This window comes from Pieris napi, chromosome Z, assembly GCF_905475465.1.
Source record: "Pieris napi chromosome Z, ilPieNapi1.2, whole genome shotgun sequence".
In the NCBI taxonomy this organism is placed as follows: Eukaryota; Metazoa; Arthropoda; class Insecta; order Lepidoptera; family Pieridae; genus Pieris; species Pieris napi.
Genome location: NC_062259.1, coordinates 1,463,191 through 1,491,178, shown reverse-complemented (window position 1 = coordinate 1,491,178; position 27,988 = coordinate 1,463,191). Strand labels below are relative to the sequence as shown.

Here is a 27,988-nt window from a genome sequence, read left to right as displayed (position 1 = left end):
CTTCAGTCACAGAATCTACGTATTTTTAATCAAATTGAAAATTTTGCACAATATCCAAATTCATTAGGCTGAATAGGCATAATATCTATTACTTTCGAAAAAAAAAAGTTAAAAACAATCAGACCGGGAATGGAGAACTTTAAGAAACACAAATCTACCATTTCAAGAGGATCAGATATTCAAAGCAGATGACTTTTGGCGTCATATTGCCAAAATAAAAAAAATGAGATGCAACTCAGCAGTTTCCCCTCCTAGCCCAATTTACACAAAAGTTATTAACATTACCTCATAGTAGCGCAAATGTTGAACGACGTTTTTCTTTAATAAACTTGATGAAAACTAACATCAGAAACGGACCTCAGTCTACTGAAACCCTCACAGGGTTACATTTTACAAAAAGTGATCTGAAAAGTAATCCTGGGCCAACGCAAGATCATATTAAACTTTTTAATAAAAACATGTACAAATTTAATTTACCAGAAAATAATAATGAATATATTTTTTTTTATTTCCATTTCAAAAAAATAACACTCTTTTTATTCAGTTTTACCAACCCTACCCTCTTCATTTCACTCATAAAAAAAAGTACGTAGATCTACGAACTTTTCCTATACAATTTTTGCTAAATCTACGTAATTGTTTAATCTGACCTACGTAATTTTCAAAATCCGAGTTGGCAACACTGGTGACAGCTATACAGCGAGGAAATGCTAGGGTTAATGGTACACTGCCACAGGGACCAAACTTTTTATTATAATAAAATATTTGACATATCTTTAGTTTCTGTGTGATTTAAGAATGCAGTAGATTTAAAAAAAAGTTTTTTCCCCTTTTACAGGAGACAGTGCGTGCACTCCGGCGCATCCGATAACATCAGTACAATTCGTAATCTTGTGAACTGTGGACGTCATGGCAAAGGTTAGTTTTATCTAATTTTCTAAACATTCTAATTATCTAAACGATTAGTACTGACGACGGACGCTAAAATACCCTAGTAATTAACTAATCAAAGACTAAGAGTTGCTTTTTAATAAACACCTATAGCAATAGCTTTAGAAATTATAATCATAGTTAATTATTTCTCTAATTAAATAAAATAATTTTATCTTTAAATAAATATCGTAAGTAGTGTTTGACAAACAAATTACCTACAGTGGTACATCGACATACAAGTTTAATTCTTTCCGTACCAAGCTAGTGTCTCAAAGAAATTATCCCCATTGACATTAATTGAAATGCCAATAACAAACAGTCTGAGGTGGAAGTAATTGTTAGTGCAGTGTGCGATTCCTCGTTTCAAATCTTGCTCTCATCTCAAAGCAAAATATGTCTCGGCTGCTTGGATCTCAAAACACTCGTTTATCGAAGTACAACTGAATTTGTATTATTATTGACCACACGTTAAACAAACTAATTTGGGGTGCTTTGCCTGTATGTATTTGATAATAGACCTTATTCCTATACCATTAAGATAGATTTTTTATTAAAATTTAATATAGAAATGACCTTGAAGCTATCTTTTGTTGAGAAATGTAAAATGGTATTTAAGCGTCTATACTAAATCATAGATTATAAAATGTCAAAGACCGTTTTGTCTGGTAAAAAGTTTGCATATATAAACATTTCGGTAATAGTTACAATTATATTAAAATATCGCCAGTTGACTCTATAATAATTATTGTTCGGTTCTATTTAAATTGTTTTAGTTATTTATTGGTTATGACAAATTTAATAATTAAAAACGTGGAAATTAAACAACGCCATCTGTTGGGCATAGTACGGATATGCGGTATTTAAATTTAATTTAGTAAATTAGATTTTTAAATACATCAATATAAAATAAAAAAAGAGTAGTGTTAGCTTAGTGGATTCACGTGCGTATCTCATCCCTGAATTCGTAGGTTCAATCCCTTTCACACCAATCGACTTTCTTCATATGTGAGATGAAAGAAAAAATCGTGAGGAAACCGGCTTACATTAGACCAAAAAAGTCGACGGCGGGTGTCAGGTACAGAAGGCTGATCACCTACCTGCGGATACAGATATCTGAGGCCCAGATTTAAAATGGTTTTAGTGCCACTGATTAATTTATTATAGTGAAATAAACATTAAAGATTAAATATATATTTAATTTAATAATTTAGATTCGTCCTCTAATAACGGAATAGTATTCTTAATTTATTGTTGTTAAGAAATTTAATTTCAGTAATGCATGAATATGATGAAAATGCCATCTATTGGGTTATGCCCGTACTTGTACTACGGTACGAAATTGTAGGATTTCTATTTTATTTAATAGATTAGTTTATTTAATATATAAACAAGAAAATATTATTCATGTTATTAATTATGAGAAATTGTTATTAAGAATATTATATGTAAAATTAACATTAAAAGTATTAACATTAAATTTAATAAATTATTTTCTGTAATACATTTAAATGTGCAAAACGCCATCTATTGGGCATAGTATGAAATTGCAGGATTTCTATAAAATTTCATAATTCAATTTATTTATTTAAACTATATAATACTAATTGTACCCCATATAACCTAATAATATTAGTAAATAAAATAAATATTTTAAATCCTTATTAGGAATAATAATAAAAATATTAATGCTATGTTTAAAAAAAGTTCTGCCTTTGTCTCACAGATGGCGCTAAACAATATTTTCTATCGATTCGCCCACAAAACAATGAGAATGTTTTCGTCCAGTGTTTTAAAATTTCAGGTGACCATACCGAACTTTAAACTTAACAATGGCAAGGAAATGCCAGCTCTGGGGTTCGGCACGTGGCTGGGTCTTGATGAAAAGGTATCTTTAAACAATTAACCATTATAAATAAGATATTATAATATGCTATGGATATAGTTTCTAGTGATCGTGAGTGTTGATTACAGTACTAATATCGCTATTAAACAATTAATTAATGGCTCAGGGATAAAAATGTTGTGTAAAAAATCTTGACAATTCAAAATACTTCAGATTGTACAATCTTAAATTTTTAAAGATATGTACTAAAACTTTTACAAATTATTAATATTGCTTTAAAAATCAAATTGTCATAACTTCAAGAAGTCGCCAGAACGCTAGACAAGATGGCCGCTAGTCTTAACACGTAAACAAACGTCAAGATAGTGTTAATAATTATTAAATTACACAATCACACATATATTGAGTGTCCATTGTATCATTTAACATCAGATGAGTCTTCTGCCCGTGTGCAGGTAGTGTGTACTCAGTTTCCTCACTTAGACGATCATTTGATCTAAGTGCTGGGTAATTAAGCCAACCTAGCTCCTTCTAAACTTATGCTTCGTCCCTGAGCTTCTGCACAGAAGTTTCGTGAGCACTTCACAGAACGATCTCACTGCTCTGAGGATTTCTGCGCGTTGGGAAGCCACAGCAACGCAGGACCACTGATTCTTATGTGCTGAAACAGCACAAGTGACAGTCTGAAGCAAGGACAAAGAGATGTTTATTAAGGAGACAGGGGCTCGTTATTGTGCCATTATCTTGAGTAAAATTACAATTGTCAAAGAAATTATTTTTTTCAGTTGGAATTCAAGGTCTCCGACGCGCCTAAACTGGTCGACGCCATGTTGTACGCCATAGACATAGGTTACCGACATTTTGACACAGCGCACTTTTATAGAATGGAACCGGAAGTCGGTTATGTTATAAAGAAAAAGATAGAAGAAGGTGTTGTGCGAAGAGAAGATGTTTTTGTAACTACCAAGGTAAGGATTTGTAAAAGAAATAGAAATTTATATGAAGCTGGGAGTCGATTCACTAACTGCGAGTCTAATTGACTTATCTGCGTGTCAATTGAGTGTCTGTTTTGTGTATATCCAGTGTGATGAGGTCAGACTACTGAATTACACTTTTTTCAGGTATGGCAACACAATCACAGAACAGATGACGCCTATGCCTCTATCGAAGCGTCTTTAAGAAGATTGGGTCTAGATTATATAGACTTAGTGCTTATACATTGGCCTATATCTATGGATGTGAGTTAAATCAACACACACTAAATTATAATTAAACCTCTTTAAGTTTCAAAGAAATTTGTAGACAGAGAAACTGGCAGGAACTGCAAAACTTGCTAGCACTAATTACAGAAATCACTGCATCTGTCATGGACTGCCATGAGCAGCCTGGAGCTGGTGCTCCACATTAAAAATTTTCTCGAAAAGACCTCTGTCTTTTAGACCTGACCGGACGAGATAATAAAGGCCTCCAGTTTCTTCCAAACCTCTCCATCCATGCTTTTCTCCATAGCATCTGTCCATCTTCTATCCTTTTCTAGGGCATCCTCTTCTTCCTTTCCATTTAGTTTATAGAAACATTTATTATATTTCTCTGTTATTACTTGTTCGTAACTTCGTTCAGCACCATTGATCAGAACCCCCGAGGGGTCCTCCTCCAGTTTCTTCAAAAGTTCTCTATCCATGCCTTTCTCAATTGCAGCTATCCAACTTATATAATTTTTCTAGTGCGCCCTCATCTTCCTCCTTCCAGCTTTTTCATACATTTCTCCATTGAAGCTATCCATTATCTATCCTATTTCTAGTTTTTAAAGTACTTTCATTTGTCTTGCTATGTCTCCAGTCAGATGCAATTGGACTTCTGGATTCAGAGTACCACCAATAATTTTTGATATTATAGATAAACGGTGTGGATGAGAAAATAGACTACCTTGAGACGTATCGTGGCCTGGAGAATGCCATGAAAAATGGTTTAGTGAAGTCCATCGGTGTGTCCAACTTCAACTTGGCGCAGTTGGAACGTTTACTGTCTAACTGTGAAGTTAAACCAGCGGTTAATCAGATACAGGTAATGGAAAAGTAATTTTTTATAGAACAGTGGGAAAACGGGCAGTTTTTGCACCACTATGTGGAACCAGCTACCAACTGAAGTATTTCAGAATCAAGACAAGACAAGAGCGTTCCATTTCATTAGGCATCACGAGCCTTCAAGGATTGAGAGAGTGTCTTTGGTATCACTTAACATCAGGTGATACTCCTGCCCGTTTGCCTTCTGTTCTATGAAGTAAACAAGCCCAAGTAAAGGAACTTATCCAAATGGGATCCATAATCTTATTTTTTCAGGTAACGATTAACCTCCTCGAGAAAGAGCTTGTGTCCTTTTGCAAAGCCCAAAATATACTGGTCGTATCGTACTCCTCGTTCGGATCTTTGACGCGATCATATGCCACCGACGCACCACCACCAAAACCGGATGACCCATGTTTAGTCCAAATGGGACGGAAGTATAATAAGACGGCCACACAGCTTGTATTGAGATTTTTGGTAAGTAAATAGAAGTGTTGGCCTTGTGGCTTCAGTGTACGACTCTCATCCCTGAGAGGAAGAACCACTGGGCACCAATGGACTTTCAATGCGCATTAAACATTCGCTTGTACAAAAGAAAACATCGTGAGGAAACCGGCTTGCCTTAGACCCAAACGACGGCGTGTGTCACAGGTCACCCATTTGCCTATTAGACAGTCAAATCATGAAACAGATACATAAATCTGAGGCCCAGACCCGAGACCATGAATTAACCAACTTGGTATCACATTTAACGGAAGAAAAACTGATTGAGGATTTTTCTCAATGTTTTTGATGTCTTTATATTTTACCAGCTTCCACCCCCATTAATTGGTTAACACGATGTCCTATAGCCTAAAGCTTTCAGTAAATAGACTTACATATGTAGATATTGATGTCTTCTATAAAACTGTAGAACACTGCTCTATTGTCAATAGTTTCTGCAGTTTAGGAATCTTTATTGGTCTTCACACCTAAATACTATCGTAATTAAAGCCTATGTTCATCAAGGATGGTTCTAACGGTGAAAGAATGTTTCAAATCCGGAGGTAATCTGGAGGCAAACAAAATATTTCCTCTGTATAATAAATAATAAAAGCCCGTTTAATTTCCAATCATTACAAAAGTAGAATAAAGCCTAGATTTGTTTTTTTTTTCTGATCATCCTGTCTCTACCTTCAGTACCGTCGATCCGAACCCCTTCAGGGGTAAAGGCATCCTTTAGCTTTTTCCAACTGTCTCTGTCCATGGCTTTCTTACTCCATTCGCTTTCTGCTAACCTATCCACCTTCTTCGATCTTTTATCTTGCTTAATATATATTAATAAACTATTTTATTTCAGTACCAGAGAGGTATAGCGACAATACCAAAGTCACTGACCAAGGCCCGTATACTGGAGAACGCGTCAATTTTTGATTTTGAGATTGACAGCGGCGATGTTGCCACATTAGAAAAATTCGATTGCGGTTACCGATCGGATGTGCCAATATTCTGGCAGGAGTACACGAATTATCCGTTCGAGAAGCAGAAAAAGGAGTTCTTTATTGACATGCCCGAATCGCTTCTTAAATGGAAAAATGGCGCCAATCTTGATATTGATTGAGGCTCCGCTAGATGGGGCTTTTATAAATAATTTGATTTAAATGTTTAAAATCTGATTTTAAAAATAAAAGTAATTTGTCTATTATTTACCTATTATATTATACATGTTTCCTAGCGTAAATAACGATATCTCAAAAACTACCACCGATGATGAAAGTTATCTATGGATAAAGGACCATATTGTCTTTTGGTTTCCGAGAAATTTGTGGTCAAACATTCTCAAAATATAATCAAATAATGTCACATACAGAATGATTTATAGAATTATATTAGAAAATGGCTTCGCTTTAATTTCTAGAATAAAAAAAAGTGCGTGCGTACAAAGTACACATATCAGAAGTGAAACTTCTTTGGTAAACTAATTTTCCACTCTTGTTCATGTTTATACTAAAACCTTAGATTTACGAAAATGTATACTTATATTTTTTTTTCTTCTATAACTAAACTTGGCTATATATATAGCTAATATATGTTGTATATGATTTCTGTATGTCAAATCCCATATGTTTTTATCCATTTTTTTAAATACGACAACTAGTCATCCTAATTTATTTCCAACACACAAATATACAAGATTCTGAACCTACATAATAATAATTGAACTCAAAAATGCTCCCTGTGGCAGACCCTTTAATGCTGGCATTTCCTCGCTGTATTGCGATACTTATTCGTTGAAAGCAGATCTGGAGTCACCTACCAAGCGCCAAGTTAAATCTTTAATTAGCGCGTTTGCGTTTGAACCTCACAGCCTAAATCTGCTGCAAAGGGAACAAAATCAAAGTTGGAGGAAGACTCTAATATTTGAGCCTGCTCTGCGGCTGCGGCAAGTTTTGTCCTGGTCCAAGGGAGATGGGACGGGGCTATCGTGTCCACACAAGTAGCATGTCACGCAAAAGCCCGTCTAATCTTCCAAGGGATCAAAAATAAATAATATTGTAGCATTATAATACAAAATATTAACGAATATTTTGGGATTTAAAAAATCATTTATTTTTTTCTCGTTATCGTTTTCCTTATTCTCCTTATCAGTGGGATGTTGTTTTCGTGTTATAGATAACATATCAATAAATTTGTTATTACAAATAGTTAACTGCGACACGAATATTTTAGACAAACAAACAGTTCTTACATAGGAATTGACTAATAGACAATCAGTCTGGATATAATCTGGAGGGGAATATAGAACACTGATGTTACCATGTGGGGTGTTATTAATTTTCTGAAAATCAAACATTGCTGTACAAACTTTTGATGGATTCGATTGAGCTTCTATTGTACCAACGTAATCCATCTCTCTGGCTAGATTTTTAGATATTTTTTTAGATCCAATGGTGAGGTAGTGTTTTTCATTGAGTGACACAAGTCACACTGATCCTTTTTCGGTAACTGAAAACGAATGTTTAAATGTTGATTAACGATATCTTTATTTTGCCTTACGTATGTAGCTTTATCTTTGGTGGTATCAAATCGAACACCGGCTTCAGGTAAAAGTGGCATAAAAAACTTTTTTTTTCTTTTTTTATAGAACGGGGGGCAAACGGGCAGGAGGCTCACCTGATGTTAAGTGATACCGCCGCCCATGGACACTCTCAAAGCCAGAGGGCTCGCGAGTGCGTTGCCGGCCTTAAAAACATTTAATCTTCTAGAATTCTCCTTTTTTTTATTAGCTTCATATGCCTGGCAATAAAAGACCACTGCTGAGAATAATCACGTAGATTCCAAAATAAAAGCAATGCTTTTTCACAAAGACCTATTGTTACTTAGTTAAAAGGTTATGAAACATACCTAGTTATTAAATTGAATTAATAATATAATAAAATATTAAATAATAATTATTATTAATATTAATTAATAATTGAATAATATACTAAATATTAAATATTGTTAAATTATTAACGCTAAATATTTATTATTAATTATTTAATATTTCAAAAAAATAAAGAAAGCCAAAGAAGTATAACTTCTTACGCGCGTACATAAGTGCACGCACCATATTTTTTTTTTGTCAGTAGGTTTGTACAAACACTTTTACACGTCAAGCATATTTTTTTTTGAAACTAGATCAGTTCGACGTTTCCTATCTGACTACTCTGAGAAGAATCGCTGAAACAAACTCAGAGGTCACAGTCTCTTTTAAAGTCCAGACATAACCTGAATGTGAAGACCATGTAGATTGCAGTCTGAAATGGTCTTTTGAGGAAAGAACCACACAGATTGAGTGGACCTGTCAAGTCAGTGCACGCATTTGTCAGTAATCGTGCAGCTCAACTCAAAACTTAAGGAGCTTAACGATTCGACGAACAATACCAAAGAAAAGACGTTCGGGTAGGCCGCATAAATTACTCAAACTGTCAGACTATGACTAAAACTATTTTATTAGTATTTTTAGAGTTAGCAATATCCACTAATAACTTTGATCTATTGTTACTCATGTTTCACAGTATTATAGTGATCCTAATAATGCAAAATAACTATAACAAACACCACTTAACCGTACTATTAGTGCGTTTTACTACTGAAACCCCCGTAAATGACGTTAAGTTCGACTTGACACCCGCTCGCGTCGATTGGCAGCATGGATGGATTTAAAATCGTAATACAAAGGTATATGTATAGTTGTATATACGACATCAATTCTTTGAAACCAATATACTTGTTCTCTTACACGATAAGTTATCTAGTATACCACAAAAAAATTATTTAAAAAATTTACATACAGACAAAAATGAAATGAAAAAAAAAACTGAGAATTTTGACATGTCTTTAGGGATGTTGCTTCGGGTTGACTTGTTCAGAATTATTTGGTCGATGTTAAAATAAAACTCCCTAATTACTTGTAGAGAAGAGGTGAAGATGGAATAGTGAATGAATGAATGATTTTATTTACAAAACTGTGTACAATTATACTTAAAAATTATCCTACACTTACAACTAATATTGACATGTGGTGCCAAGATGCGGAGCGTTGATTGGTTGCGCAGGTACCAGAGTAGGCGATAAAAATGCGGCGCGTCAAAAAGTTGGCCTTTTTCTGCACGCAGCCGCCGAAGCGTACGAACGTGTTCATCTCAGAACACTTCGGTATCGTAGCCTTACGATAACGCTAAAACTGTCCTTTTCAGGACAAATTATCGTATCACGACTAAACGTCTAACAACTGTCCTTTTCAGGACATATTATTCTTGTTTCACGACGAAAACGTTTGACAACTGCCCTTGTCAGGGCAAATTACCGTGTCTTACGACACGATGAAACTGTTCTTTTCAGAACACACGACCGTAACTATTCTGATATGTTCTTGTCTGAACACATCACTGTTTCAATACGACACGTTAATCAATCACCTACAGGATTCCCCCTCTAGCGAAGCGTACCGGCAGGCGTATAACGCGGCCTCGGCGAGTTGTCCTTGTAGGTATTGAGTTGTTCCCAATGTCTTGTTGTTTCAGGTCGTTGTCATTTTGATGTTTCAGGTTGTTGTCGTTTTGATGTTTCAGGCTATTTGATGGTTTAGGTAGTTCGGTCGCACTTGATGTGATTTGCTTGTTGCAGGTACTCGGTATTGTATCAGTGGGCACATCTGGCTCGGCGATTGTGTAGGCGGGTTTGAGTCTGTCAATAGAGATCTTTGTTTCACGGTTAGGTAACTGCAGCGTGAATATCTTGCTGTCTCGTTTCAGCACGCGATAGGGTCCGTCGTAGGGTGCTTGTAATGGCTTCTTTACGGCGTCTATGCGTACGAATACGTATTCACATGTCTGCAGGTCGCGGTGTACGAATATATGTTTTGTGTTGCTGTGTGGTTGGTTAGGCATTGGTTGCAAGTTACGAATTGCGTCGCGCAGCTGATCGATGTAGGCAGAGTCCATAATGACGTTATCGCGGGTCGTTGATAAGAAATCACCGGGTAAGCGTATGTTGCATCCGTAGGTAAGTTGGGCAGCGCTTACGCCGGTGTCACTTCGCATAGCGGCGCGTAATCCGAGTAGGACGGTTGGTAGCTCGTTAATCCAGCTTCTTGCGGTCTGTAGTCTTGCCTTCAATGCGGCTTTAAGGACACGGTGCCATCGTTCGATGATACCGTTACATTGTGCATGGTATGATGTTGTACGCGTTTTCTCAATTCCGAGTAAGCGAGAAAGAGATGCAAATACTCTGCTTTCGAATTGGCGTCCTTGGTCCGTTGTTATTGTAGCAGGACAACCGAAACGGGAAATCCAACCTTCGTATAATGCTTTGGCGACGTCTTCAGCTGTTATTTCGCATAATGGGTATGCTTCGGGCCATCTCGTCGCTCTGTCGATCATTGTCACTAGGTATCGATGACCGGTGGCCGCTGTAGGTAGCGGACCAACGATATCGATGTGCACGTGTTCGAATCGTTCGGTTGGTGAAAATATTGATAATGGACTTGTTGTATGGCGTTGTATTTTAGCGCGCTGACACTTTAGGCATACTTTTGCCCACTTGCCGACATCTGCGTTCATTGAGGGCCAAAAGTAGCGTTGCGTAATTAATTTCCTCGTGGTCTTTATTCCAGGGTGGCTAACGTTATGTACTGCGTCGAATGCGGTACGTCGGTATTCTTCAGGTAGGTACGGACGTATGTATGAGGTTGAAGTTTCGCAGAGTAATTTAATGTTTGACGCGGGCAGGTTTACTTCTTTGAAAGATAAGTTGTTCTGTAAACCGAGTGCTTTAATGTTATCGCTGTCGCGCTCTTGAGCTTTTGCAAGTAAATTGTAGTCGATCGGCGATGGACATGTGATTGCGTCGATGCGTGATAATGCGTCTGCGGCTGCATTTTGAGACCCACTGACGTGTCGTATGTCAGTGGTAAATTCGCTGATATAGAGTAGCTGACGGGTGCGTCTCGGTGATTCGCTGTTGGTATTTGATTTTGTGTAAGCGAATGTTAGCGGCTTGTGGTCCGTGAATATTATAATTTCTCGTCCCTCGAACATTTTTCGGAAGTGTTTGACAGCCATGTAGATGGCGAGTAGCTCTCTATCGTAGGTACTATAGCGAGTCTGTGCGTCGCTGAATTTCTTCGAAAAATAGCCGAGTGGTTGCCATGTGTTGTTGACAAATTGATTTAGTGCGGCACCAGCTGTTTTGTCACTCGCGTCGCTGAATATAGCAAGCGTCGCATGGTGAGACGGATGAGCGAGTAAAGCGGCGTTTTTTATGCTCTCTTTACATGCTTCATAAGCTTGCGTCGATTCAGCGGTCCAGTCGATCTTTGTTTTGTCACGTTTCTTGATGTTGTGCAGGTAGGTATTTAGTGGCGCTTGTATGGTGGCGGCGTCTTTGATATTTTCGCGGTAGAAGTTTATCATACCGAGAAAACGTCGCAGCTCTTCTACGGTTTGTGGCTTTGGAAAGTCTGTGATAGCCTGTACCTTCTCTTGGGGTGGCTGTATTCCTTCCGCCGTGACTTGATGACCGAGGAATTTGACAGTTGGCTGGCCGAAAACACATTTTGATGGGTTGATGGTAATACCGTATTCTTCTAGTCGCTGTAATACGGTGCGTAGATGTTTTCGGTGCTCTTCCTCGTCGATTGACGCTATCAGCAGATCATCAACGAAAGGGAATACGAATTCGAGTTCGCGCAGTACTTCGTGAATAAAACGTTGGAATGTCTGGCCGGCGTTCTTTAGACCAGGACACATGCGCGGAAACTCGAAAAGGCCAAATGGTGTGATTATGGCGGTTTTCTCCACATCTTGCTCGCTGACTGGTAGTTGTTGGTAGGCGCGGTTGAGGTCAAGTGTGGAGAAAATTTTCTTCCCTGCAAGTTGGTAAGTGAAATCACGTATGCGTGGTATGGGATACCGATCGGGCTTGGTTATGGCGTTGAGCCTTCGGTAATCGCCACACACGCGTAACTCTCCACTCTTTTTAGGCACGACGTGAAGAGGTGATGCCCAAGGGCTTTTGCTTGGTCTGCATAACCCTTGATCAATCATGCTCTGAAATTCTTTCCTAACCATTTCGTAGCGATGCGGCGCAATGGGGCGTGGCCTGCAGTGAAGAGGCGGTCCATTTGTTTCAATGAAGTGTTCGACGGAATGTTTAGGACTAAGCTTCATTGAAGTGAGTCTAGTTGTGCCTGGGAAATCTGCTAATATGCTGTGGTAATTTTGCCCAATGTCTATACTGCGAACTGTAGGTATGCCCGCAGTACTGAGTTGAGCGTTAGTTACCAGCTGTGTTTTCCCGTCGATCAATCGTCGGTTTTTTACGTCGACAATGAGGTGGTGGTACTGTAAGAAATCTGCTCCCAGGATTGGCTTTGACACATCGGCTACGACGAATTTCCATGTGTATGGTCTTCGAAGGTTAAGATCGAGTGTGAGTGACTTCTCTCCGTATGTTGGAATTACAGTGTTGTTGGCGGCGTAGAGTTGAAACGGCAGTGGTTTTTCGCGTGAGCCTTTTTTCTTTGGTAGCACGGAGATATTGGCTCCTGTGTCGACCAAAAAGGTAAGTTTCGTTACCCTGTCGGTAACGAAAAGGCGGTGTGATGATTCGGTAACGCCAGTTCCCGCCGCGGCTAGCGTTACTTTTAGTTTTCCGACTGGTTAATGGGCTTGAAACTGCACGGTGGTGCGCATTTCTTCGCGTCCATACCGTAGCGATGATGGTAATAGCAGTACGGCATCGGAGATTTTTTTCGGCTTCGGTCTTCCATCTGCGACTCTCGTCGGTTTTCGTTGTGATGTGGAGATGCGTTCCGCGAGCGTGATAGGTAACGGTGGCGAGAGCGACTGTTGCGGTAATTGTCGCGAGGTTGTGCTCGTAGCTCAGCCACTTCCAAAGACAATCTTCTTATTTCACCGATGAGTGTGTCGATGGTTTGTTGTTGCGGATGAGGTGGTGGAGGCGATGGTACAGATGCGAAAGGCGTTGCGACGGCAGCGATGTGTTGCAACGGCGTGTGGACTTCCATCATTTTGTCCGCGAGCAAGGTAAGGTCGTCAAGCGTCGTTTTGATTTTAAACGCTTCGCTGACAGCTAGCACGGAACGAATGTGTGGCGGCAGATGCTCAAGCCACATCATTTTGATGGTGCTTTCGGGAAATTTATCCTTGTTGAGCTGCTTCATTTGCCTCATCAGCTGGCTGGGTTTCTGGTCTCCGAGCTCGACTTGCGACAGTAGTTTCTTCGTTTGTGCACTGTTAGACTCTTCGTATAGCGATATTAAACGGTCTTTAATTGCGTTGTAGTAATCAGCTTCCGGCGGCGAGCAAATGAGATCGGCGATGTTTTGTATGTCTTGCTTTTCAAGCTGTGCGATGACCATCTGGGCGAGCTGGGCCTGGCTTCGTTTTAAATCGGCGGTTGCTGCTTCGAAACTGCAGAACCAGAGGAGCGGCTGGTCGCGCCAGAATGGTGGCACGCGGAGCGACAGTGAAATGCCGGAGACTTCTTGGCTCGACGGTGTTGATGAAGTTTGACGCTCTGCACCGGAATTTTCTGTTGTCGACATCTTCAATGTTCTTGGTGTTCTTCTCGGGGTTGTTCTTCACGGGGTTGTTCTTCTCGGGGTTGTTCTTCACGGGGTTGTTCTTCACGGGCTTGTTCTTCTCGGGGTCACCACTTTAGGGATGTTTGCTTGAGGTTGACTTGTTCAGAATTATTTGGTCGATGTTAAAATAAAACTCCCTAATTACTTGTAGAGAAGAGGTGAAGATGGAATAGTGAATGAATGAATGATTTTATTTACAAAACTGTGTACAATTATACTTAAAAATTATCCTACACTTACAACTAATATTGACATGTGGTGCCAAGATGCGGAGCGTTGATTGGTTGCGCAGGTACCAGAGTAGGCGATAAAAATGCGGCGCGTCAAAAAGTTGGCCTTTTTCTGCACGCAGCCGCCGAAGCGTACGAACGTGTTCATCTCAGAACACTTCGGTATCGTAGCCTTACGATAACGCTAAAACTGTCCTTTTCAGGACAAATTATCGTATCACGACTAAACGTCTAACAACTGTCCTTTTCAGGACATATTATTCTTGTTTCACGACGAAAACGTTTGACAACTGCCCTTGTCAGGGCAAATTACCGTGTCTTACGACACGATGAAACTGTTCTTTTCAGAACACACGACCGTAACTATTCTGATATGTTCTTGTCTGAACACATCACTGTTTCAATACGACACGTTAATCAATCACCTACATGTCTTTATATAAGGACCGTCGCTATATTCATCAGGGATTTAGGATTGTACCTAATGGTTAAAAACCCCAAGTCCTGTCGTTTTGGAGCCTAATCAAACAATCAAATCGTTCCTCTTCATAATATTTGTGTAGACGTCGATATCTCAAATAACCGGAACTGAACACTTGACTTCTTAGAAGTTTTTCAAGGTTACTTTAACTTATTAGGGTTGTCGGCTATTCGAAAAAATATAAAAAAATCAACCAAACTGAGCGCGAGTTTTTTGCTCCGACTTTTCAGTTAATATCGTAAAAACTATTAATCTGATTACAATTCCCTTTGACCTGGAGCTGGTTACTGAAAATTCAAATAATTTACATTACAAAAACACCTGGTACATCAAGATCGGTCCACGAATTGAGATATTATTATTTGAGATATTAACTGAAATGTCTTATCAAATCGCACGATTTAGTCGCTTATAACATTTTTTATATCGATATTAATCCTTATGATTTAACTTAAGATAATCATACGAAAAATCTTTCTATTTATTTATTTATTAATTATTTAATTTAACGTATACACCAAAATTTGTTACATAATTTAGATTTATCTCGATGTAATTATCTTATAAGCGACTAAATGGTGCGAGTTCATGACGCATTTCAGTTAATAGCCCAAAAACTATAAGTCTGATAACAAATCCCGTTTAACTAGAGCTGGTTGCTGATAATACACACATTGACCATGCAAATCGGTCTAAGAATGGAGGAGTTAGAACAAGGACAAAATAGTATATTGTTGTCCTTTGCCAAGGTAACTACAGGCACATACAGCCATAGCAATGCTGGAAGTAGGCCCTCAAAACCAGATCGACTCTCTCTCCATAAGCCGAGTTATTCAAAGCAAAAATTATCCAGCCTAATTTAAGACCAATAACTAATTTAAGTCTAATTTACTAAACATTGCATTTAACATAAAGTGTCCAATAACACTTCTTACACTATAAAGTGGACGATAGTCTTCTATTCTATTTCTTCACTTACCATTTAGCACTTAAGACTAACGTGCACTAACTAAATCACTAATTCAAATGGATTTGTCTTCAATCTTCTCACTAGGCCCAGGTCAAGTTGAACAGCCTCCACATGGTGGAGCCTTTCGTCGTCTGCATGAATCTTTTTGAATATTCTGACGTGTGACGTGTCTAAGCCTTATGATAAATAAAAAAAAGGGTGCGTGTAATAAAAATATACTTCTTTGGAATTATTAAAAATAGTTTTTGATTGCATGCAAATAATTAATTACAATTAAATAATCAAAGACTGGAAAAGGAGTTATTATAGTCAAGAAAGTTCAGTTTACATTTGAAAAATTAAATAAATAAATATTTATTATTAATCTCTTACATTAAGTGTAACATAAATTCTATTATTATTCGAATGCTGTTTTTAAATTATGTCCAATGCCGTAGCATCTTCCGTGGCCAACTTTATTCTGTTAATTTTGTGTCACGGTGCGCGCGCATCGTCAAATTTCACTGTCATCAATTTTTCATAACGCGCCTAAAGAAGTATAACTTCAAAAATTGATTCAGTTTAAGAAATTAAAATTATACTTAGGTTTGAGAAATTACTAGGAAATTGTTACCGAAACAGTATGTAAATTTTCAATAAAAAATTCAAATTCCAAATAATTTTAATAAATTTACGAACCCTATCAAATTCCTGGAAAAATGGCAAAAACAAACACTGGAAACATATAAAATAGGAGTCAATGTAACAGCCCTATGTTGTTCAATTTTAGTATTAAGCTAAACATCGTACAATGAACATGCTTCCTGCTGTGTTAATTCTATTGAATTTCAATTACATTGTAAGTATTTTTTATTACGCACACTATAGTATTTATAGTATTCTACCATAAAAAAAATAAAAATTAGTAAGCGAAAATTAAAACAAATTTTAAAAGTTTGGTGCCTAGCAGTGCACCTTTAATATATATGTATAATGTATATAGGTATATATAAAGTACACAATATCGGAGACAGCATTCAGTAGCAATGTCTTCAATCTGTGCACCAGATTCTTGCCCCTGCTATCTTGGCTTTGGCCCCTAGGCACAAAGAGACCGAGTTCTTTAAGGCCTATCTAGGCCAACTAAGTCCCGTCTTGTTTCAATTGTACCCCACCAACCCTAAGACAAATAATTATTTAATCTAATTAATAGGTCTATTTAGATATCCTGTCCTCTCACCAGTGCGGCTCCAGATATTTCGTAATTCTTTCAGTTAAATAAAAACACTTTTCATATGACCATTTCGTTTTTATACAGAAATCATGAATTTTCACGAATTTAGACGATAAAATCATATTTATTCAAAAGAGTAGTGTTGGCCTAGTGCCTTCAGCGTGTGATTCTCATCCCTGAGGTTCAAGCACCAGCTGTGCAATACACTATTAGATTGTCAATCATGAAACAGATACAGAAATCTGAGGCCCAGACTTAAAATAGCATTTAATAGTTTGGTACGTAGAAAGCGATCGAACATTTTATAAACATATCAAAAACGTAAGAAAAAAATCTCAAGAAAGGTGTGAAGTTTCAGAGTTCTTATGTTTCTTTACAGATATGCGACACTGATGGCGGGAAAGCGCCAAGGATACCTTTGAATGATGGAAATTTAATGCCTGCTATTGGATTGGGAACGATTGGCTTTGACGAAGTAAGTAAAAGCCTGTCTCACGCTTGTGGTCCTATTAACAGATTAACAATGAAACTGTGATGATTAATGACTCCATGGAGATCTTTAGCCGAGTTTTGCGAATCCTTGCTGGGTTATTGGCTATTATTATATTCTATTTATTTACACTTTGTTGCATTATAATAGAAAAATTTAACATGTAAAGGAAAGGCAACTGGCGGCCTTATCGCTTTCGAGCGATCTCTTACAGGCAACCACAGTGAGAAAAGAAAATGTATTAAATTACATAAGGTAGGCAAGAAGTGCAAAAATACATGTATTACATATAGTAGTTAAGAAATTGAAACTAAACAGGAACAAAAAAACAAACTAAACTATCAACTATAACAATCATAATAATTTAATTTAAGATCAGTCTCACGTCAGTTAGTAGGTATTATTAAAGTTAGGGATACGATGTGGACAGGTAATGTTTGTACAGAAGAAATTTAAAGGAAGATAGAGAAGGAGCTAAGCGAATAGTAATAATAATACATAGTTATGTAATTACATTGTATATTACGCTTGGCGCAGCTATGCGACTTCACAAAGTCCCCTCGGGAGTGGTGTGCTGCGATATTGCTGCTGTTGAGGAAGTTGCATGGATCTGGTTGTTCTCATGTCACACGTGTATATCCTCCTCCTACCTTTAGGTCGGAGGAAGAGCAGCACCTTCCTCAAAAGGTTTATGAGGAGCTTCAGCAGCAGTTCGTGGCAAATATTTTGCGACAAAATTTAATTCGGGAACTGCCATTTACATTTGGAATCTTTTGTGATGAATTTTCTTACAGACATTCAGAAGTGAAAGGACGAATAAAACAATACAAAACACCTTTAAAATCCTTTCTTGCTTTTCAGAACGGTCATGAACAAGATGAAGAAGTGGAGAAACCTGTGACTTGGGCTCTTAATGCTGGATATAGGTAATATTTTTATGGGGCGTGAGGCAAACGCCTGGCAATTACGGCCTTTTAGTGGTACACTCTACTTGGTACTTCTATTAGTTTTTCTTCAAACATCTCTTACTGTAACCTGATTCATTCAACCAAGCTGAACGACCACTATTTAACCCTTGACTTGTTTAAACTATCGTGGAATATGCTTAAGTATTAAGGAATATCCATAGCACTAAACCTGTATCATGAGCTCACCCCACATACCCTCACTTTCACACCATCACACAGCACAGTCGAATTAGGTATTACTTAGGTAATTTATGTATTTAATATTATAATTTAGATTATTAATGTATGTGTACGGTTCCTGGATCATCAGGGGTTCGAAATAATAGAATAATTTTAACTTACTCTATATTTATCACTCGCGTAATACAATAGAATATGAGCGAAATAATAACTATTATGTTAATTGCTATATAATAAGTGCAATCTAACAATCAGAGAGAGTGCCGACGTCTGGCTATGCTCCCGGGGTGAAACTCCAACGATTTAGGAAATCGTTATGCTTATAAGTGACCAAACCGTACAGCCAGGGCACGTACTTACATAATAAAAACATCACGCTTGAGGATGATTGGAATGTACGAGCCCTGGCACGTACTTACATAGGGAATAATTAAGCTTATAAAACTAAGGAAGCCTGAGCGAGTAAAATGTACAGCCTTGGCTCGTACAGTATGTTTAAATAAATAAAATGAAACACGGAAATCTTTCTCTCTTTGTAACATTAATGTAGATTATGAGCGAGCGAGTTTTGGATTTAGAGGTATCACGGTTCTTGGGTTTCGTTTAGTCACAAAGTTTAAATACTGTTGAAAAACTAGTTCGATTAATTCACCTTTTTTAGTCTGTAAATATGATTTTTGTTTAAAAGTAAATTTAAAATCAATTCGACTAAGGGTCCTTCAAAGAGCGTACCAATTCTTAACCAGCAACTCACTAGTGAGCCCTCTGCCTTTAAGTGTCCATGGGCGGTATCCCTTAGCATCACGTTAGCCTCCTGCTCGTGTTCAGTTCTATAAAAATATATTTTGTTTTAGAATGATAGACACAGCCTCCGGCAACGAAAATGAAGAAGATGTTGGTAGAGGGATCCTTAACTCTAATGTACCAAGGGAACAGGTTTTCATTGTTACTAAGGTAATATTTTTATTGGTAAAGATTGAATTCTTCCTTTTTCTCTATTAATAATATTTTTATATAAACAAGTGATCAGCCTTTTATCGATTTTGAGACATGTTCCTGACAATTCCTTTGGTCTGAGTCAATCTAGCCTCTAGAGTCTAGATGAAGACAGTTCTGCTGCTTAATGTATATTATTATCTAACTACCCACGACCAGTGGAGGATTTACCAGCAGGCTGAGTAAGCTGGAGCCTAGATTGGCAGATTTTGGAATTTGAGAACCGAATTTTTCTTTGCTACTTCATAGAAATCAAAAGGTTTCTGCATGACGGTTTTATACGTTCTACACATAGAACTCTTGTCTGCAATCTGCAACAAAATTTGACTATGACTTTCCCCTCTCACTTGTACATTCCATATTCTAGAATAAAACAGTTTGTGCGCAACTCAACCAGTAATTAACGTCTGCGCCCTCAGCTCACACTTTGAGAGAAGCGAAATTGCAGAAAATGTACTTATTTCTTTTTTAACTACAGGTTGAAAGTTGCGAACAGGATGGTTTGTGTATAATTTTGTGCTCAAAAATTCAACGAAATAGTTGGATTGTAGAGGCAAGGGCTAACTTCACAGCCTATACCTTGACTGCCGACGACAGAAACGCTGGAATGTAGACAAAATAAATAATTTAAATTATTTGCAGCTCGGCTTGAGTGAACAAAGAGATGTTCTACAATCCTTACGAGGTTCCTTGAATCGTCTGAACACTTCGTATGTAGATTTGTATCTGATACACAATCCAATTGCATTGAAGGTATGTAAATTATTTACTAAATTATTTTTTTTCGTATGACCACGTGGTCACATCTTTAAACGCGCTATCAAAGAATTTTCCGTTGACCACATATACGTCTCGACATTTGGGGCAGTGGTTAGACGAGGAACCTACTTTCAGTTGGAGTTGGAGGAAGAGCAGCACCTTCCTTCCTCCACATGTCGCTACAATCTTGACATTTGGGACAGTCAGCCCATCAGGCAGAGCTAAGCTCCCCGAAACAGTTCGAGCTGAGCTGTCAAAGGCCATCAGGCCAACAGGGAGATTCCATTCAAAAAATGGCTCAGTTAGACTGGTGAAGGAGCAAGAGCAGCAACTTCCTTCCTCTGTCATCGTTCTAGAAGTATATTTATTGAAAAACACTGTCTTTTTTTTCATATAGAACATGGGGAAAACTGGTTTACCTGATGTTAAGTGACACCACCACCCATGGACATTCAAAGACAGAGCAAACTTTTAAAACACATTCATAAAGATGTTGCTGTATTTAAATTGGAAAATTTCTCCATTTTTCGAGATATTCTGGCACGCACTGCGAATACTACAAGAGTTACACGAACATAATGTATGGTGGAAATGTAGCTCTTAAATAGATGAACAAAAACGTCTCGGACAGCATATATCTATCTACTATATGAGAGACATTATCGCTAAAGCAAGTAAACTGCAATCTACAACCGTTTTTGTTTCAGCCCGACGACAATAGCTTTGATATCATAGACTATCTAGACACTTGGAAGGGCATGGAGGAGGCGAAATGCCTCGGCCTCGCAAAGTCCATAGGTGTTTCTAACTTCAACATAAGCCAGATGGAGCGTTTATTATCGAATTGTGAGATACGACCAGCTGTTCTGCAGGTTGAGGTCGGTATAAAAAAAAACTATATATTTCCTTAACTATTGCAATATTGGTCGAAAATTCAAAGCGTTTAATATTACCGACCGTTTATAAACAATAATAATATATTATACGAATGAAGGTCAGAGCTATTTTTGGAAATCAGTAGCCACAATCGACAATAGAGCAATAACATTGCTCTATTGTCGATAGTCTCCAGTTAAGATCTCCTTACAGCTTCAAATTGACGTTTCGCAGTGACAGCTGTTATTAATGTCTATATCGCTACACAGATTAGTAAAAATTCCTGTACCAAAAACAATAGAACTTTGAAGTTTGACAAGAACAATATCTGAATTACGTTTCTCCTAAACCCTAAAATACCGTGTAAACATTTCAGGTGCACCTAAATTTGGCCCAAAACAAACTCTATGAATTTACAAAAAGAGAAAATATCGCTTTAATGGGCTTCCTGCCATTTGGTTCGCTATTTGATAAGACTGGTGTACCGCCTCCGCCCAGGATTGATGACGCAACAATGGTGGAACTGGCCAAGAAATATAAGAAGACAGTACCCCAAATTGCGCTACGGTATTTGGTATGACATTTTTATTTAAACAATGTATGACATTTGAATCTTTCAGCTAAACTATAAAATTGTCTATGGTATTAATAGATGTGTCGTGTGTTGGCTTCAGCGTGTGACTCTCATCCCTGAGGTCGTAGGTTTGATCCCCAGACCAATGTGCGCATTTAACATTCGCTCGTATAAAGGAAAACATAGTGAGGAAACCGGCTTGCCTTAGGCTGTTACTTGCCTATTGGATTGACAAATGATCATGAAACAGATGAAGAAATATAAGGCCCTATTATTTCAATGATAATAAAATGTCGTTACAGGTACAACGAGGAATTTCGCCCATTCCACACTCAATGGGTAAAGAGAAAAATGAAGAAAATATCGACATATTTGATTTTGAACTGACCGAACCGGATATGATTACTTTGAGTGAGTACCTATTTAAAAAAACAAATATGTTTTTTTTGAAACAAATGTTGAATAAAATTTTTCCTCGATATCCTAACTTCCTTCACCATTGATCGGAACCCTTTCACCCTGTTCCAGCTTTTTCCAAATATCTCTGTCCATGACTTTCTATCTCCGTTCGCTTCCTACTAACTCTTCTACATCTTCTATCCACCTTTAATGATCCCTCCGCTCCATCTTCTCCTTGGTCCTTTCCATACTGTTGTCTTTTAAGTCCAGTTTTAGGACATAATATTGGTAAAGAACTTTTGTTTTTCGTCTTAATTTTCGCTTTTTCCTCTATGTACTCTTCTTATATTAATAGCATATCGGTCAATTATACCTCCTACCGCTGTTCTTTTAAAACACTTTCGTGTATTGAGCTACGATCTACGCATGCGCTGTCGCCCAGCAGTGACGTGCGCACTGAGCTCCGCCATTACCAAATAATATTTTTTTCTCTTTTTAAATACATTTGTAAAAAATCAATAAAATAGAAAATAATTAATGTTTTTGAATAGCATCCTTTGTGCATTGTTTATTATACAGTATTTGTTAACAAAAACAATTGTATTTTTTTTCAGGTCAATTCAATAAAAACTATCGCGTCTTTTTGCCTAGTTTTTGGCAGAACCATCCTTATTATCCTTTTGAAAGGAAAGAGAATCCAGATAATTAAAAACCAACCTCTAAATAAATTGAGATTGTAGAAGTTTAAAATTAGTTTAATTCATTGAGTTAGATTTTTCTATGGGATTCCTTTTTCCGTATTCATATACGATATTTGAGGATCCCATTCTTAAAATTTAATTAATAAATGATTAAGAAATAGCAATTTTATCGACAGGAAACGTGTTGGGATTGGTACAATAAAGATAAAAAATAATTGAGTTGTTTTATTGCTTTAATATTAAAATAATACTGTTAACATGGCAACTATTCCAATATCAGTATTATTATAAAATATAATCGCCACCGTATTATAGACTAACATACAAATGTTTTTGGCTTTGAATTACGCGGAAAGATTTAAATTTGGACATGCCCGGATCGCTTCTGGAATGGAATAATAGCGACAATTTTGACGTTGGCTGAGAGTCGCTAGATGGCGCTTTTACAAATAGTTTGACTTAAATGTTTAAAAGCTGTTAATGCAGGATAAAATGAAAGTTAAGAATAGTTTATTTTCTAAGAAAAAAGGATTATAAATTAAAGATGATATTGAATGTTAATAAATAATAGTTTAAAGTGTGGGTTGCTCGATAGTGGCACAGAGCGCCCCACGCTTTTTCACAATAATACCAGTATTTTCTGTTCATTACCATTTTCAGCCTAACTTAGGAATTATTTTTCACTTTTTAGTTTGATGTGCTTCAAAAGCGTGTTTTTTAGTTTTTTTTAACTATTATTTATGTTTTAGTTAAATTTTTTTTTCGGATTATTGCATTGTCATCGATCTTTGACAGGTGCGCAAAGTTTGAATTAAATCTGTCCGTTAAAAGTGGGTCAAAATCGAGTCCGAAGGAGTCGGTTACATACATACATACATACATACATACAGGTGAAGCTAATATAAAGCGCGTAAAAAAAACGCTTTGTTCCGCTTGTAGAAGATATGACATCTGCTGCGCAGTTGCTATTGAATATGTTTAGGCGCTATGCACCAACAATCTGTATATACAAGTTCCCTAGTATAGTAAGTAACTACAAAACCGATTTTGATGATGACAGCTCTCTATGGATAAAGGATGGATGCGCAAGTATGTCCTTTGATTCAATCAATAAAGCTTTTTATAAATTTGAGGAATACTTAAATGATCCTAATCCTTGGGATTGATTTGCTCCAGTTCAAACAATTTGTATGACAATACTTGGCGATTAAAAAGAGTGGCGGAAAGTTTCTTGCCAGTTCTTCTTACCCGCTATATGCCCTTGACTTGCGAACTGGTAGTAAATGTAAATTTACAATTAATTTAACTTATTTCTGAATTCATAAGTGTAATTGTTTACCTACATGAATAATGATATTTTGAGTTTGAGTTTATTTGGGTTGTCAAACATTCATAAAGTCTAAAATCTGTCACATATATTATTTTTTAAAGAATAATCGAAAAATGGCTTTCGCTTTCATTTCTAGAATTTAAAACAGTTATTAGGAGGCTGTCACAGCATGTTCATACTATGACCGTGCTGGGATCGATTTAAAGAAATATTTTATGAAAAGTATGAGACTATTAGACCATTTCATCGCCTACCAACAACTAACAATTCAAATTCTGTTGCCAATAGTTTCTGCATCATAGTAATCTTTATTGGTCTTCACACCTTAACACTTTCGTAATTATTATGGTGGCTATAATAAGATGTAAGGTTAGCCAATTACGTAATAAGAGAGAAGGTCTCTAAGCAATAAATTAACCGACTTGGTATTGGATCTCACTTTTTACGGCAGAAGAACAGAGTTATGAGGTTTTTTATAATGTTTTTGATGTCTTTTTATTTTACTAGCCTTTTTATTTTATATGGCTCCACAGATTAGTTAAATGTTTCCTCCATACCAAAAATAATAGAAGCTATTAAAGTTTGACAAGAATAATTTCTGACTATGACTATCTTAACTTGGCTTTTTTAAATATGATAAATCATCGTAATTTATTTCCGACACACAAATATTACAATATTCTGAACCTACATAATAATTATTGTACTTAAAAATGCTCCCTGTGGCAGACCCTTTAATACTGGCATTTCCTCGCTGAATTGCGATACTTATTCGTTGAAACCAGATCTGGAGTCACCTACCAAGCGCCAACTTAAATCTTTAATTAGCGCGTTTGCGTTTGAACCTCACAACCTAAATCTGCTCCAAAGGGAACAAAATCAAAGTTGGAGGAAGACTCTAATATATATATATATTTTTTTTTTTAGACAATTCACACCAACTGACCTAGTCCCATTACATGCTAAGCTGGTGAAGCTTGTGTTATGGGTACTAGGCAACGGATATACATACATATTATAGATAGATATACATATAAATACATATTTAAACACCCAAGACCTAAGAACAACACCAAATGCTCATCACATCGATGTTTGCCTCAGCCGGGGATCGAACCCGGGACCCATGGATTCGCAGTCAGGGGTACTAACCACTAGACCAATGAGTCGTCAAAAAATTTGAGCCTGTTCTGCGGCTGCGCCAAGTTGTCTTTGTCCAAGGGAGATGGGACAGGGCTTACGTGTCCACACAAGTAGCATGTCACGCAAAAGCCCGTCTAATCTTCCAAGGGATCAAATTCAAATAATAATATGACATAGCAGCTATCTAATATTCAAACTAAAAATGAATATTTTGGGATTCCAAAAACATATCCTCTTTGCGATTTCCTCCCCTTATCATTGGGTTGTTTTGGTGTTATAGATAACGTATCAACATATTTTAAACAATAAATTGCGACACGATTATTTTAGAAAAACAAACTTATACAAAAATTAGGAATCGAAAATGATGACAAATTCAGCCTCCGGCCTAAACTAATAGACACTCAGTCTGGATTTATTAACTATGACAACATATGGAAGCATCCCCAAAGGGTAATTAGGGGCAGCTGCCTCCAAGAGAATCGAAAAAACCTTTTCTAATAATTATATGTCAAAATGTGTTGGAAGGTCGTGATGCTGTCCACATATAATTGTCTATTTTTTTTTTTTTTTCACACCAATTGACCTAGTCCCATGCTAAGCTGGTGAAGCTTGTGTTATGGGTACTAGGCAACGGATATACATACATATTATAGATAGATAGACATATAAATACATATTTAAACATCCAAGACCTAAACACAACACCAAATGCTCATCACATCGATGTTCGTCTCAGCCGGGGATCGAACCCGGAAATCTATGAGGCACTGCATTTGAATTTGGATTATTAGACCAGTCATTATAGACATTCGAAATCGAAAATTTGATAATAATTCCAAAAGTTTTCAAACTTCGGTCAAGTGAATGGTACATTGGGACGACAATAAATCTCATTTTGCAACCTTGTCCGCAGTCCGGAACATTGTTAAAATTGCAATTAAATTAATTTTTGCTTGTATGGTCGTGAAAAAAAATCCATGTTCAGGTTGCAAAATTTTATAGTTTGTTTTAATACCACTCCCGACCTTACATCAAAATTTGAAAACTTTTGGAATTATAATGAATTAATTGTCTTGACTGACTGGACTATATGTTCTTTTATTTTTCGATGTGCGGTGTCATTTTTAATATAATACATTTTCTCATACAAGTAAACACAATGTTTTCAAGTATTATTTGCGTTTTAATTAATTGCTATAGCCGCTAGTCCAACCTATGAAAATGTAGTCTTAATGTATCTTAGAAGCCTTGTGAACAGCGTGGAACTCTCATCTCTGAGGTCGTAGGTGCGATCCCCGGCTATGCACCAATGACTTCCTTCCTATGTGAGCATTTAACATTCGATCAAAAACATCGTGAGGAAATCGGCTTGTCATAGACCCAACAGGACGGCGTGTGTCAGGCACAGGAGGCTGATCATCTTTCTTGCCTATTAGATTGTCAATCTGAGGCCCAAATCTAAAAAGATTGTAGCGCCACAGATTTATTTTTGTATTTAATAATCTTATTAATGTATGTTTTATTGTAAAATTCGCCGCTGACTCGAAATGTATCGCGGACTTTTTTGTAGATATTGTGATAAAACTGTAGAACATTGCTCTATTGTCAATAGTTTCACACCATTAACACTATTCTAATTAATAGCCTATTATTGTCAGGGATTTAGGACTCTAATGGGTCGAAAAGTGAGTTACAGAATCGCAAGGCAGTACCCTAAAGCTTTCGGTAAATAGACTTTTAAATGCAAGATTTTTATTAGACATATGTAGATATTGATGTCTTCTATAAAACTGTAGGACACTGCTCTATTATCAATAGTTTCCGCAGCATAAGGAGTATTTATTGGTCTTCACACCTTAACATTATCGTAATTAATAGCCTATCTTCATCAGTGATGGTTCTAATGGTGAAAGAATGTCTCAAATAGTTTTAGAGCCTATTCAATACAAATAAATCGTTCCTATTTATAATATTAGTAGCAAACAATATCTACAAAATACGCGATACAATTATATATTTAATAAAGCCGTGCAAAACCGGAACTGAACACGAATCTAATATGGAAGTTGTTAATTTGTAACCTGTTTTTCAAGGTTACGTTCACTTATAGGGTTGTCGGCGCATACGCAAGACGTCAGGCACGGTTAACCACAAACACTAAGCGCAGGATTTTTGAAGTTATACTTCTTTAAGCGCGTTATGAAAAATTGATGAGAGTGAAACTGAGACGATGCGCGCGCACCGTGACACAAAATTAACAGAATGAAGTTGCCCACGGAAGATGCTACGGCATTGGACATAATTTAAAAACAACATTCGAATAATAATATAATTTATGTTACACTTAATGTATTAATAATAAATATTTATTGATTTAATTTTTCAAATGTACACTGAACTTTATTGACTATAATGACTCATTTTCCAGTCTTTGATTATTTAATTGTAATTAATTATTAGCATGCAATCAAAAACTATTTTAATAATGCCAAAGAACTATAACTTCTTACGCGCGTACATAAGTAAACGCACCCTTTTTTTCTCAGACCTTTCAGTTGATATCCCAAAAACTATAAGTCTGATTACAAATTCTTTGACCTGGAGGCTGGAATAGGAATCAATTGACACCTGCAGCCCGCAAATTGAGATATAAACATACATAAACACTTTCTGTTAACTGACTTCACATGTACTATGTATAAA

The 27,988-nt window shown here is 36.9% G+C and overlaps 2 protein-coding genes across 3 annotated transcripts; both read left to right on the top strand.

The window, feature by feature from the left end:
* Positions 1–829: 829 nt before the first annotated feature.
* On the top strand, positions 830–6,523 carry LOC125062173 (aldo-keto reductase AKR2E4-like). Of its 2 annotated transcripts, none has more exons than XM_047667873.1 (7): positions 830–918; positions 2,735–2,818; positions 3,562–3,744; positions 3,898–4,014; positions 4,673–4,840; positions 5,116–5,316; positions 6,179–6,523. In XM_047667873.1, the coding sequence occupies exons 1-7, from the start codon at positions 910–912 to the stop codon at positions 6,437–6,439; spliced, it is 1,023 nt and encodes a 340-aa protein (XP_047523829.1). In that variant the 5' UTR covers positions 830–909; the 3' UTR covers positions 6,440–6,523. The 2 variants fall into 2 exon arrangements, with proteins under 2 accessions (XP_047523829.1, XP_047523828.1); XM_047667872.1 differs by having other exon boundaries at positions 862–918; positions 2,657–2,818.
* A 9,853-nt stretch (positions 6,524–16,376) lies between these two features.
* LOC125062175 (aldo-keto reductase AKR2E4-like) lies at positions 16,377–23,024 on the top strand. The gene is made up of 9 exons (XM_047667875.1): positions 16,377–16,491; positions 17,246–17,341; positions 18,218–18,282; positions 19,359–19,458; positions 20,143–20,253; positions 20,967–21,137; positions 21,512–21,709; positions 22,012–22,120; positions 22,723–23,024. The coding sequence occupies exons 1-9, from the start codon at positions 16,444–16,446 to the stop codon at positions 22,815–22,817; spliced, it is 993 nt and encodes a 330-aa protein (XP_047523831.1). The 5' UTR covers positions 16,377–16,443; the 3' UTR covers positions 22,818–23,024.
* Positions 23,025–27,988: the final 4,964 nt, after the last annotated feature.

What these genes read in the sequence shown, in the direction of transcription:
- LOC125062173 (XM_047667872.1), top strand. An exon ending in CAGCGGTTAATCAGATACAG is followed by an intron (nt 4,841 to 5,115) that starts GTAATGGAAAAG and finishes TTATTTTTTCAG; the next exon opens with GTAACGATTAACCTCCTCGA. An exon ending in AGCTTGTATTGAGATTTTTG is followed by an intron (nt 5,317 to 6,178) that starts GTAAGTAAATAG and finishes ATTTTATTTCAG; the next exon opens with TACCAGAGAGGTATAGCGAC.
- LOC125062175 (XM_047667875.1), top strand. Translation starts at nt 16,444, where the DNA reads ATGAACATGCTTCCTGCTGTGTTAATTCTATTGAATTTCAATTACATT. An exon ending in AGGTTTTCATTGTTACTAAG is followed by an intron (nt 19,459 to 20,142) that starts GTAATATTTTTA and finishes AATTATTTGCAG; the next exon opens with CTCGGCTTGAGTGAACAAAG. An exon ending in CAGCTGTTCTGCAGGTTGAG is followed by an intron (nt 21,138 to 21,511) that starts GTCGGTATAAAA and finishes TAAACATTTCAG; the next exon opens with GTGCACCTAAATTTGGCCCA.